This window comes from Atta cephalotes, assembly GCF_000143395.1.
Source record: "Atta cephalotes unplaced genomic scaffold scaffold00034, whole genome shotgun sequence".
NCBI classification, from domain to species: domain Eukaryota; kingdom Metazoa; phylum Arthropoda; class Insecta; order Hymenoptera; family Formicidae; genus Atta; species Atta cephalotes.
Genome location: NW_012130098.1, coordinates 2,102,470 through 2,117,662, shown reverse-complemented (window position 1 = coordinate 2,117,662; position 15,193 = coordinate 2,102,470). Strand labels below are relative to the sequence as shown.

Here is a 15,193-nt window from a genome sequence, read left to right as displayed (position 1 = left end):
GTAAGAGTAAGTAGAAGAGAGAGAGAGAGAGAGAGAGAGAGAGAGAGAGAGGCATTATTTTTCTTTGATAATTTTTAATAATAAAAAAAATTTTTAGTTGAATAAATAGTACCGTTAAAAAGATAATGAATGATAATTTTTTGATCGAACAAAACTGTTCGAGGCAATTTTAGTCCATATTTTTTGTTTCACTGATATAATGGAAAAATGATACAATCTTCAAAATTGCCGAGATAAAATTAGTCGCATCCTAAAATTGAAATACAAATACATTATTTTGCTCTTAAAAAATAAAGATACTTCTAAAAATACATTTACTTATTGTTTTGAAGAAATGCAAAAAAGTGTAATTAAATTTGAAAAAGTGATTGCAAAAGAAAATTACGAAAGTATCAATCTTTTTCTATATAGAAAAAGCAATTTAAACACGTAAAAACTATATCGGATATGTGTACAATATATTTGCAATATATTTGAACTATATATTTGCATGTGATGCATTTTTTTTATGTTATTTTGTATCGGGCATACATTTTCAAAACGCACAATATAGATCGTTGCTGTTATCGGAATTCAACGAGACTTGAATGATAAATCCGGATCATTCTGCTGTAATGAAAAAAAAGTGCATTTGCAATAAAAAAAGAACAAAAATCTCAATTTCTTTATGCCAACTCTGCCCCGAGCGTTTATTTTTACTTTCTTAACAGAACCTGTAAAGAATCCACGAAAATGTAAAAGTCGCCAACGAATTTGTGTTCAACACATATTTAATTTAGAATCACATACCTGAATAATTGTAGATAGAAATGTTAAAATATGTGCAATAGAAAATTTTCTTTGTGTCAGAAAAATTACTTTCAAATGTATAAAATACATTTATCGCTTTAAAAACTATAATGTTGCTACTAATCTAATCAAAGTCCGTTGCCAACATAGCTGCGTAAAATCATATCCTTACTATCAATAGCTAGTTCATACAATTTACTTTTCATGATTTAAAGGCGAGTTCCGACTTTGCCCAGGTCTCCCCTATTTATAAAATTAACAAGTATTTATATAAATTTGAGCGCGAGTATGATGTAGCAGACAGCGCACTGATCTAATATTCTAAAGATCCCGGGTTCGATCCCCGGTAGAACCGAAAAATTTTCATGCAGCTCGTAGCTCTTCTTGGAAGGCAATGGCAAATCACCAAGTAGTATACTTGCCCAGAAAACCCACCTACCAAAAATTGTCGTTCGGAATCTGCGTTTAAACTGTAGGTTCCCATATACGTTATATACGATTAGTGCGCAAAAGTATATGAAAGGGAGGCGCCTACGCGCTAAGATAGCAAATGATACTTGAAGAAGAAGAATTTATGTAAATATAAAAGAAGCGTTTTATAATGCTATGCCAATGAACGTATAAAATTTTTTTTTTGTTAGTCTCATGTTTGTAGTAGTCTCTCTATCACACTCTATTATCATCTCACGAGGCAAGTTTGTTTCTTTCCTCCTTCTTTTCTCGCGTCTCTTTTTATAGTATATTCACTAACAGTACATTTCTGGCTTCTCTTGTTTCAGCTGACAAAGGTATGCTATTGAAGCTCGACTTTCGAGATGAGTTCGAGCTTGAAGACAGCCCGGATTGCCGTTTCGATTTCCTCGAGATACGTGACGGTCAGTACGGTTACTCTAATCTCCTCGGCAACTTCTGCGGCACGAATTTTCCTCCTGAGATCACGTCGAAGACGCGATACCTCTGGCTGCGATTCCACAGCGATGAGAATATCGAAGGCAAGGGATTTAAAGCTGTGTGGAACACAATACCGAGACCGACCAATCGTAAGTTTCAGTCATAAAATCTCTTCCGATATTTTCTTGATAAATGTTCTTATCTCTCTTTCTAAACTAATTCTGATTAAAATGTAATTGTTAAATATAAGTTAATAATTTCTAAATCTTTGAATAAAGCAAGAACAAGCAAACAAATAAAGACCTTCTAATAAAAGTCTGGATATAAGAAAGTTATCTTTGATTAGTCAGCTATATTTTAACAATTCCTGTGACAGAGAGAGAGAGAGAGAGAGAGAGAGAGAGAGAGAGAAATAGTTAAGAAAAAGATAGAACAGAATGAAAAAGAGAATGGAATAGTAAATGTGTCTTTCTCTCTTGTATAATTTTGTTAAAACTATTACTCTGCATGTACAAAACTAAGGCTCCAGACTATTATTAGAGGATCTCTTCAAATAAATAATAAAGAGTTATTAGAAAAATTATTTCAGTAAATGTATAATCTACTTTATATCTTTATGTATAATATTTATAAAAGACAAATATTTTCCGAGAAAAATTGATTATTTACACAATTTTCTCAAATCACAAATTTTATTATACCTTCCTTTCTTCGATATATGAAATTTATCTCAAGTTCTCTCTAACACTATGATCTACTGCCAGCCAAATCTCCTCGGATATGAGATATATCTTTTCGTCGCGTAATCATGGATTAATTAAATCGATCGATAACGAAAATAAAATCGCATCCTAACTTTTCCGTTTTTTTCACATATATTTGTACAATTCTTATGTCTTTAACAACATAGAACTTGTTACTGAAATACTTAATCCGACGCAATGATAATTGACTAATTAATTAGTCGTCTATTATTTCAATGATTCATGTCTTAATCGACACGATATGAAAGCATAGTTGATTCCTTTCCTCATGAAAACTATATATTATTCATAATAAACGCAAAAAAGTGAAGAAATAACAAAAAAAAGATTTTTAGATAAAAGTTAAAATTAATACAAATTTAATAACTGATACAAAGAATGAAAAAGTTTAATAATATTCTAAGAATATTATGCTTAAAATATTACTTAATATTAAATTATATATATATATATATATATATATATATATATATATATATATTAGGTGTACAACTTTGCTTCCGCCGTTTTCCTATAGATGGCTTTAGCAATAAGTGGTGGTCGAAATAAATAGATCATAGACATCATACAATAAACTTGGGCATCTGTCAACATAACCCCATAGAAACATTAGTCGATTTGTGTCTGCATCATAAAGTTATTCTCGATTGAAAATGTCAGTTTACGAACCAAATTCTCGTCATTTGCGGGAGGTTTTAATTTTTTGCTTCAATATGAAGAAATCTGCGGCTGAGGCGAATGCTCTCAAATACTTATGGTGAGGCCGCTATTAGTGAAAGAACGTGTCGTGAGTGGTTTCAACGCTTCAAGAATGGTGATTTTGACGACGAAGACCGGCATAGCGATGGAAGAGAGAAGGTTTTCGAAGATGCAGAATTGGAGGCATTACTTGAGCAAGACTTGTGTCAAAATCAAGAAGAATTGGCACGATCATTGGGAGTGACTCAACAAGCCATTTCAAAACGCCTCAAAGCCATGGGAATGATTCAGAAGCAAGGAAATTGGGTGCCGTACGAATTGAAGCCGAGAGATGTTGAACGGCGTTTGTTTGCTTGTGAACACCTGCTTGAAAGGCAAAGACGGAAGGGATTTCTGCATTGCATTGCCTGGGGACGAAAAATGGGTTCATTACGATAATCCCAAGCGCAGAAAATCATGAGGAGTTCCCGGCCATGCTTCCACGTCGACGGCCAAACCAAATATTCACGGCTCCAAGGTCATGCTCTGTATTTGGTGGGACCAGCTCGGCGTAGTGTATTATGAACTATTAAAACCGACTGAAACAATCACAGGCGATCGTATCGAACGCAATTGATGCGTTTGAGCCGAGCATTGAAAGACAAACGGCCGCAATACAACGAGAGACACGATAAAGTGATTTTGCAGCATGACAATGCTCGACCCTGTATTGCGAAAGTGGTCAAGACATACTTGGAAACGTTGAAATGGGAAGTCCCACCCCACCCGCCGTATTCTCCAGACGTTGCTCCCTCTGACTATCACTTGTTTCGATCAACACACGTCCTGGCTGATCAGCACTTCCGGTCTTATGAAGAAGTAAAAAATTGGATCAATTCGTGGATAGCCTCAAAAGATGACCAGTTTTTTCGACGCGGGATTCGTACGCTACCCGAAAGATGGGAGAAAGTAGTGGCCAGCGATAGATAATACTTTGAATCATAAATGTATAACCAGTTTTTTACAATAAAACCTCGAATTTCGGAAAAAAAACGGCGGAAGCAAAGTTGTACACCATGCAACCGAGATCAAAATTAATTCATAGTCAGTTGGTAGAAGAATGAAGGGACTGCGAGTATTCAGAGTACGACCACTGGCTTCTGGCTTTAACCGTGCGATCTTTAGACCGATGTATAAAGTGAACAGTATAGACGGATACGAGATCAAACATTGAAAATTTTATCTCGCTGTGTAGTTGATTAACTCATTCATTGAAGTTTCAATATTGGAACATCTGTATATACCGTGGTACCGTGGATGCTGTTTGTTTAATATTGTTAGGGTTCTTATTAATATACATTTTTAATTAAATTTTTAATTAAAAGGAGAATTGTTGAAATATTTCAACTAATTAAAAACTGAAACACTTTAGTTTTCATGTTTTATGAACTTCTAGATGTAATAATTATTGAAAAAAAGGAAAAAGACAAATGATTTAAATATAAAAATGTCTTTTTTAATAATTATACTGTGGAACAAAATTTGATCTTTTTTTATTACATAAGTTTGAATAGTTATTGTCGATTTTTACCTGTTGAATATGAATTTGATTAAAGATTATCACGTCACAGTTTTGAAAAAAATGGCATTAAAGAGGCAAAAAATGACGATTTTAAGGATTTTTAAGATGTAAAATTGTTGTGTTGCAAAATTCTTACTGTTATTTTCTAGTAATAACAGTTATAAAATATTTTCTAATAATCGTTGTGTAATATTTCTTTTGCGCTAAATGAATTTATCTAGAAAAAAATGATACATCAACAATATTTTCCATATTTTTGTATTTATTAATATCTGATTATATTTAACTTTATTCGATTTTAATCCCTAATTTTTATTTTTATAATTATATAAATGATTTTTTCTCCATTTATTTATTTATTAACAGTTTATATTTGTCATAAGATGATTTTTTTTTTGTCAGACTCTCCTAATTTCTGATTTTTTAATAGATTTAATTTTATATTGCTACAATTTTTCAGTACAAAAATATAGTCAGTGTCTAATCATGGTCAGAGAAGTACGATTGTCATCATAACTATTCTATCTAACCGAGCATATACGCCGTATATATCACATATAAACTCGTGCATAATGAAAGCACATTATGCGTGTGCAGAATAGCATAATTTTATTATTTATTATTTATAAATAGGAAACTGTCTTTCATTTATTATTTATAAATAGGAAACTGTCTAAGTATTTCAATTCGAATATAATATCGTATAAATTAATCCAGATAGATAGAACAAACAGATCTTTTATGCTATTTTTTACCTTGTATATGAATATCATTTTTCGTATAATTCATATAAGTAAAATATTGTAAAGTATTGAAATATATGACTTTCATATTATGAGTATTATGAGTATATATATATATATATATTTCAATACTTTACAATATTTTACTTATATGAATTATACAAAAATTTCATATTATGAAAGTCATATAGTAACAAGATAATTTTCATTACATCGTAATCTTATGAAATGCAATAAAAAAATTTAAATTTTGAGTTTACTTATTTAATTAGTAATACTAAATACATTTTTTTATTGTTGAAGTTGAATGTTATAATGATATTAAAATGAATAGACAAATACAAGTTTCAAATACATGAGCGTTGATGTGCGAGCTTAGGGAAAGTATAGAATTGTAGGTATGATTCACAGAGGGCATACCACTGGAACAAGAACCGTGCATATTTAACAAAACGGGAGAAATGGAGATGATAATTCACAGCGACGACGTCAAAGACAAGAAAGCTCAGGCCGAGAAAGAGGGATTGCCGTTGGATTGCATGTGGTTCATTCAAGTGAAAGATAATTGGAAGGTAAAAACATTTTTTCTTCTATATTATATGTCGTTGAATTACTATGATATCATATATATATGATATCAATATGATATCATAGTAATTCAATTTGTCAAAAACTTAATATCAATGAGTTAGAGCATATAAAATGTTTCTTCTAATATTTTCCTACCATCATATAACGTTACGATCCTTATTTGATTCAAGTACAGCATTCAATCGATGCGAACGTTTGTTATTGGCCTGTAACAACATGATTTCAAACGTCGTTTCGCTCAAAGTAACACGTTTCTGAATGATTTACAATAGCTCTTTGCTGTCGTAGCGCGGAAATAACAGAGTGGTTTTATGCAAATACTTTGTCTGCGATACATTCGTTATAAAATTTACATAGCGGCTGATAACGGCATCTGCTTTAACATAGAAGAATCTTTTAGTTTCCGAAACTTTATTATTAAAATTGTTAATGAAGCTAATATAGCTTCCTAACTATGTACAAAATTATCCATTTTTTTTTTTCAAAACGCTCGACAAAACCCGAGGTAACGAAGAGCTATGTTTTCATGTGTATTTCTTATAAGCCATGATATTCTCAAAAAATTTCAGCAATGTCACAATGGAGTTTGCTGCAGTATTATTATGTTCAAGGAATTCTATACATGTAGTTACTTTTCACATTCTCGTGACTTTGATGCGTCTTCTTTTTGTCGTTTATTTATTGATTTTGCCTCGTCAGTGCATTCATTTTCATCGTTTTAATGTAAACGATGAATTCTACGCAATAGCAAAGTAGGATATCGTTTAACCTTTTAGAACTGACTCCAAAATATGGACAGATAATAGTTCTGTTGAATCTATTTAATTACAAAAATAAATATTTAAGCATTTTTATACAAGAGAGATAAAGAAGATATTAGAAGACATTAATTAATTTCAAGAAACGAAAATGACATTTAAAAAACAATGAATACTATAAGTACATATATTTTAATAAGAATAATCAAAATTTGTAGATGTACCATAAAAAAAACTTGAATTATTTAACATTTTTGCCACAAGAAGTTTATAATTGAATCCAATAAACCCGTCAGCTGCGAAGATTTAATTGCGTCACGGGAATTTTCAAATTCGATCTCGAATATCCAAGAGCAGCGAACCGATGCATTGTGTATGCATTTAAGAAAATGAAAACACATGAAATTTTCAGATTCTGCTGATTCCAGAAGATTTCGAACTAAAATATCCGAACGAGTGCGAAACCAACTTTATAGACGTATTCGAAGAAAAAACGGACGAATCTTCAAGGCAGAAGAAATTTTGTGGCAGTATCGCCGATTCCATTGTCATTTCGAAGAATATCGCCTACTTGAGGTTCTATACGGAGCCGAAAGCTCTCAACAGCACCTTCAAAATGGTGATAACTGCTATGAGAGAAAAGGGGAATTGTAAGTTTATGTTAATAATAAATATACGTATTTAAATCAAATTGTTTTTTTTGGAACGATGTATTTCAAACAAGAGCGTAAATAGATATGTCATTAAATGTCAATGTTAACATCGTCATAATATGCACAAATAAATGTTATTCAAAATGTATTATAATAAAGTATACGGTCAAATTAAAACGTGAAATTATTACGCTAGTATAGTATTATAATCGAGTAATATTCCTACATGTCTAATATGTCTATTGTGCATTTTTATATCTATCACAAATAGTATTATTTGATAGATTGTCTTATAATGTAGATCTATACATTTTATACACACATTCATCATTTAATATAGAATAATACAATTTTACAAGAAAAGATTTTTGAATCATAGGTAAAATTTAAATTTCAAATAATAACGTAACAAAATAAGCATTATTTATGAGTAATATGAATAGTAATATGAATTAGGTTTAATGAAGGTTTATAAAGTATGAATTTACATTATGCCTTATAATTATTCATTATCGAAAGATATTCTCTAACTAATAATTCAATTTTATAGAAAATCATTTGTATGCATAAATAATTTTAATGATAATAAAATAAATTCAGGTTAATTTCTATTTCAATAGTTATTTACAAAAATAAAATAAATATTTAAGCATTTTTATACAAGAGAGATAAAAACAAATTTATCGAATCAAAAAATGATAAATATTGTTATTAATAAAAAAAATTACAATTCTTTTTAGAAGAAAATTTTTAAAATTATCAAATACTCTAGAAATTAAATTCACTATTCTTGAAACATGTTTTATCATATAACCGATATTTCTGACAGTTTTCAACAATGAGGTAGTGTAAGGTCAATTTGCTTTTGGCAGTTTAAACTACACGACTGAGTTATTGTTGCGGTTGCGATAACAACGTGGAAATTTTCTACATGGCAAAAATATCTGCTACAATTTCACAAAATTTTTTTCCCATGTATATGTCTAATTCGTATACTATATGGATTTTTATTTTATTGTTTTCTGAATTGCACAATCAGCAATGCCGTTATTGCGCTAACTTCTGTTTTGAATTAACAAGTCGTTAATCTCCGCAAATGAAAAATCGCTCAAAAATATTTTAAACATAGTTCTGTTTTTTTCGTTATCAGTAATAATTGACAGTTAACTATTTTTTAATCAATACAAATGAATTTCTGAATAGAGTACAGCTAAATAATTAATTAATATATTTACTACATTTTAAGACATTTTAATTTCAACTTACATTTTTAAAATAAATTCTCGCTTTTAAAATAAGTGTTTTATGTGCCAGTCGACAAATTTCTAAAAGGGCAAGCGGAATTGGATTATTAGAAGAGAAAGACATTTTTATATTTTAGCCTATAATTATATGTATATAATTATATGTATGTCTTATTCAATAAGCATCTTATGTTTAGCAAAGAGTTGGGGATAATCGTTTAAGTAAAGGAATCAAATTTCAAATTAATAGCAGCGCACTTGTCTGAATGTTAAATGAGGTGGTCCGCAGAATCGCAGTTACGTGTGCGGAATTCACACGAGTTCTAGTATGGCATGAGAAGAATTTCCGGTTTTCTACACCTGCCGCCAACTCGAAACTAATATCTTGCTCGCGACTACACTCCAACACATAGTTATCGATGTATAAGACCTTAGGCACAATTTTCCTTTCCTGTGCGAATTAAGAGTCGACTATCGCAGTTATTTTACAGAAGCACATTTTGGTGGAAATATTTAACGCTATAAATTTGTTAGAATTAATTTTTTACATATCTCACACATATTAATGTTATGTGTTACATGTAAATGGTGGGGGAAAACTCTATATATTGTACTGTGCGCGCGCGTGTGTGTGTGTGTGTGTGTGTGTAAGATTAATGATTAAAAAAAATATGATTAAAATCTAACATTTAACACGCATGCGCAAATCAAGTAAATATTCATAAGTAAAAAAGAACTTTAGAAATTTGATAAATTCTATAGTTCTAATTCTACAGTTAACATTTCTTCACTCATTCTATAATATTCGCGGCTTCTCTTTTTTATTTAGCAGCATGCAATGACGACGAGTACGATTGCGAGGACACGATGTGCATTGCTGCAGGATTAGAGTGCAACGACAGGACTAACTGCCGCCTTAATTGGGACGAAGAAGACGAAAAGTGCAAAGTGAGTTTTAGTTTTGTCAAATTCAATATATCCGTTCCATGGTCTAATAAAACGTTGTCCAATTCCTGAATTTTGATCATTTCCGGCACGTCTACGAGTCGCATCCTCTCGTGCATATTGTTCGTTTGCCTTTTACTCCTTTCCACAGATTTTCACCGCTTGCTCTACAGATTTTCATCTTCTCACAAACTGTAAACTGTGGAAGTTAAATCGCGTGAAACAGTGCAAGCTTGCAAAGTGTGAGATTAATTTAGAGGTATACTGTGAGGTATAAAAGTAACTTATGGTATTTCTGACATCTCAAATTAAGAGTTACAAAGTCCTGAAAATGATATTAATGTAAGCTACCAAAAACAAATTTTCAGTGAAAGTTTATGTTTTAAGTATTAATATTATTACTATTGAGAATATAAACGAAAGATTTTAACGTATAATCTCATAGTGTTGAGTTATTTGCATCTTCAAATAATGTTATCACCTGCTACAATCCAGTAACATCTTTTGTTAGCTTGCTAAAACCATTCGCGCATATCCTTGTTTTGTACCACGAAGGTGTACCCAATATTACAGCAAGAACGATACGTCGCGTCGTCTTAATTGCCCTCCGAGCTTCCACTTTACTTGCTCCTGATCTTCCAAGTTAATTAATTTATTCGAGGAAGTTTTATGGCCCCCTCTAGTTTAACTGACTCGGCGAACAAGGCATCTCAGAACTTGTAATCTTGGAGCAGCAATTTGCTTCTTCTAATTGCGAACAAAATCAGTTTTATAGACCGCTTTTGTCTTTTCACATGAATCTATTCTCTTTTTTTCTAGCAATATTTTCATTTTATTATTATAATATTATTTATTAAAAGCTATTGACATTAATTTCCATTTATAAAGATATCTGATTTAAGAAATCTGATTAAAAAATAATATTATTATATTATATTATTATTAACATAATCAGGAATGACAAATAACGCGTTACTTGTAACACTGTTACCGTTATTTTTTTATAATAATGATTTGATAACGATTTGATTATAACGATGTTATAATTTTTCATGGCAATAATGATAACATTATATAACGAATTATTTTTAAAAGTAATTGTTTCAACCTTGGATCCCTATTCTCGAAAAGTATCGCATACGAAAAATTAGGGAAATAATATAGTATGCATTACATATACTATAGCATTTCTCTAGTTTTTCGTATGTGATACTTTTCGAGAATAGAGCCCCTGATGTTATCAAAAAATTGTAACGTTACCAAATCATTATCAAATCGTTATTATAAAAAATAATAACAATAACAATTAATGCCTTATTTAATTATAATTCCTAAATACAATAAAGAAAATATAAGATTCGTAAATTTATAGAGTATAATAGGCGGATGACAATACAAAAAAATAATAATGGATATTGCGGAATAAGATTAATAAATTAAATTATTCTTTGAGAAAATGGAAAAGTAATAAAAACGTTTAGCTTCTACTTAGTCTTCAGTCAAATGTTATTAATAAATTCGATTATAAATTAATACATTTCTGAAATTACATTTTGATTTCTATTTGATAAAAAAATAAATTTTTAAAAACCATAACCTGATTCTCAAGAAGAGATAATCTATATGAAGAGACTATAGAAGGAATGATTACCTTCATAGTGCAAATGGCAGTCTCTTTAGAACACGGTGAGCAGTTCATGATCTAACGATAAACGTTAAGAGTACTTCATCTCGAGAACTTTGTAGTCTTTTAGCTGGGATTATCTACGGCTTTCAGAAAGTTCATTTTGTAACGCCTAACTTAGGTTTCAGGATATGAAACCTATTTGTGACGTATTGATGGAACGTAATCATTTACGATCTTTTATACTTCGTATCTTCTTTTTAATTCATAGAAACATTAACCCTTTGTGGACTGGCGACTTCATTTGGACTCCTTTTCATTTTATAAACTGCTTACTCGTCTTTTATGAAACTTAGTTTATAGAGTAATTTGTAATTTTTTTCAAATTTAAGGATAAAAAAATAATTCATAATGGACCAATACGGTGGAATTTTCTAAAAATTAATTTCGTTATCATAAAACTCTGCAATTTTAGGGAATTTTTAATTGCGAAGTAACATCCAATTTTGCTTTATTAGAAGTTTAGTGCTAAGTAAACAGTCACTACAAACAGTACTAATTTCCAAACTGACTCTCAAACTCTAATTATAAGTCTTGTGACACTAAATTATTCAGCGATTACTATTCTTTTGAAATTTAATATATTCAGACTACATTCAAATTCGGAGATATCAAGAATTTCCAATTTAACAATAATCAGATTTTTTTAATTTGAATTTTAGAATCGTAAGGCCAGAATCGAATTCAGTGACTTCGAAAATCCTAAGAAAATAAAATCTTCCATAAATGTTTTGTTTCAAAATTTTCAGAAAACTCTTCAAAGAATTAATTGTCCTGTTAATTGTTCTATTAAAGTTTAAATAACACATTAAAATGAAGTTCATATAAATTATAGAGAAGAAGTTTAGCAATTATTTATCATTATTTATTCTACAATTACCTCATTTCTTTAAATTACAGCAACAAAGACAGATATGTCGTAAAATTTATAACGTTTAAATACTTAATCGCCGATGTAATAAAAATTTGTATTCAATGTTTGTGTACAATAATTTCGCGTATAGACATATGTGTTAAATAGTATCGTGGAATAATGTAACCGCTCTTTGAGATTTACAATCTTTTAACCACAAATCCGATATACACGATCCTATAAGAATTGTCTTTCTGTGACTTAATCGCCCTTCAACTCTGTAAAACATCCCGTCTTCTCTGCTCTCGTTCCTGCCTGTAACAGGACTAATTAATTTATTCGGATAAAGTTTTGCGGGCGCGGTCCACTTTAGTCCGGATTTTGCGTGAGTCCCGATCTCGAGGTTGCGCAATTCCAAAGGCGCTCTCTCCCTCGATGATATTCGGATATGCGGCCCGACGGTTATACGGGGTGGGTGTTTCCGGTTCCGGGACGTACAATACTACGCGCTTTTGGCAGACTACCAGAACAAGGCAACGGCGAAACGACAGCACGATGCCACCGACGGGATATTAATCTAACGGCGAATAATGCTCTCCTGATATTGCCGCACGCGACTTCGTCGATGTTATTCCATGTTTTTATCTCGATCATTTTGGACTGAATAAAAATTTGAATTGAACAGAGTATGGGAATGACGTACAAATCGAACAAATCGTGAGCAATGAACTTCAAAATAACAATTCTAAAAAAGGTTTTCTGTCGAGAAAGAAATGTAATTATTATATAATTATTAGTTATTCTATTGTTATATGTAATTTAGAAAGCATTCATAGTGCATATACATAAATTATATTATATACTTATTAGTTACTTAAAAAATTGCAGGAAATTAGAATTTTTTGTTGATTATTAAATTGATGTGAAAATGAGTAGAAAATATTTAATTATAGAAAATATGTTTAACTGTTGAGTTACAAATGATTATTAATTTGAACATTTATTGCCCTTTAAAAAGCCCTTTAATTGCTACTTGTGCACAACGAAAAAATATTTTCCGTATAAAATTCTTGTTTTAAACAATTTTGATTCACTAACTTAATTTTCAATATGTCCTAGAAATGCACTATCAACGGTCTGCCAAAAATTATTAAATTTGAAATACGTGTTCTTGTTAAACGCATTTGAGTTTTACGCAAATGAAAAATTATTATTTAGTTTTTCACGACCCTACGGTACAAATCAACAAATAAGAAAATTTAATAACAACATCAAAAAAAGTAGATTCATCATAAAAATACTATTTCCACATTGAGATTAAAAATATTTTTTAATGCTGCTTATACAGTTAAAACAATTGTGTATTTTATATTTGGAAACAGTAATTATAACACATATATATCATTTAATAATATCATTTAATAATGTCATTTAGAAATATTAATATTTTTATATTATTATTATTATTATTATTATCATCTTCATCTATTGATTTGTTAAATTCTCTGATCTATTTTCAGTAATTTAACTATCTTAAACACATCCGCTTGTTCATGTGCCATATTTGATGATCTGCAGATAATTTCAATTCGCGCAAACGATTGTAACTAAATGGCCAACGACTATTAATATCTTCTGCTGTGACTACGAACAATACACGCTTTCCCGTTCTGTTAGTTTAAAATAAACGTTCTCATTCACTTGTCAGTCGCAATATAGTGTCGAATTTATTGCGATGGAGAGGTGTCTGTTTACTCCGCGTCAACATGCACGCTCGAATGTGTCGCTCCACCTAATAAATTGATGACAAACAACATATCGAATTAATTTGCTAATGATTAATTATTATTGAAGCGCTATCATATGCAGTAAAAATATATCTTGAACTTTCATTAAGCTTAATAGAGTAGTTATTATAAAGACATTTATACTTTTTAAAATTTGTTTGCTCTCTCTACTCTCTAATACAATATTACACAGCTATTGTTTTTTAATATAGCTAATACTTTATTTCTTTAAATTATAAGAAATTAATAGCTTCTATTAACTAAATTAAATATAAACTAATTAAAATATAAATATATTCTTGAATAAATTTAAGTTTTATTTTTTAAATTATGTGCACGAAAATGAAATATATTATTGTTATTTGTTCTTATTTTATTTATTTATTTAATATTTGTAATAGGTTTAAAACTTAAAGTATACTTGATTTTAATCTAGACTTTGAAACATAATTGATCTGAATCTCTAATATAAAGTAATTATAATTATATTATCTCTGTCTCATTTAATTTTTTGTTGAGCAGTATAAAATTTTTGTAGAAAAGGATTTGGAGATATAATATTCTATCTTTGCACTTCTAATATTGCATTTGCTTTTACATCGCCGATAAATGAGTGTGTTCTTGTGAAAATGCTTGAAAAAGATCAATCCCGTAAAACAGATCCGAATTAAATCTTATTTCTTCGTGCTGATTCCGATTCTTTCACCAACGGACGCAACTACGTTGCAGGATTGCTTTAATGCCGACATCAAAAACAGACATCAAAACATACTTTGAAATTCTTCGTGTCAAGCATTTCGTACATTTCATATCGTCACCAATTGCTTTCTCACCAAAAGTGAAAATTTTAAATTATATATCAAACGCAAGCTTTTTCATACACATTTTTGAATTCATTTATCAGTGTATTAGTAAATTTGTACTGAATTAAACGATAAAAAATAAAAGTGTTATCTGCATAGTTACATAAACGAATAATTTTGTTTACGTCTCGCATTGTTATTTGTTGCATTCGTATATTACAAAAATAATTCAGTTAGCAGTACTCAAAAAAAACACTCTTGTCAGTCTAAAAATTTTGCTCGATTCTAGTTACAAATAAGCTCTTCTTTAGAGGAAAGCTATTTCTCTTTCTAAGTAATTACATCGCGCGACGAAAAGATACCTCGTACTATATATCATGTAATTTCAAAGATATATATATATATATATATATATATATATATATATA

The 15,193-nt window shown here is 30.1% G+C and overlaps 1 protein-coding gene across 1 annotated transcript in view; it reads left to right on the top strand.

Moving 5' to 3' along the window:
- Positions 1-15,193, top strand: part of LOC105621579 — a 216,414-nt gene that overhangs the window by 110,593 nt on the left and 90,628 nt on the right. Inside the window, exons 4-7 of the mRNA XM_012203049.1 lie at positions 1,569-1,829; positions 5,859-6,019; positions 7,209-7,446; positions 9,523-9,641. Of these exons, the coding sequence (XP_012058439.1) occupies positions 1,569-1,829; positions 5,859-6,019; positions 7,209-7,446; positions 9,523-9,641 (779 nt within the window). The remainder of the gene's footprint in view (positions 1-1,568; positions 1,830-5,858; positions 6,020-7,208; positions 7,447-9,522; positions 9,642-15,193) is intronic.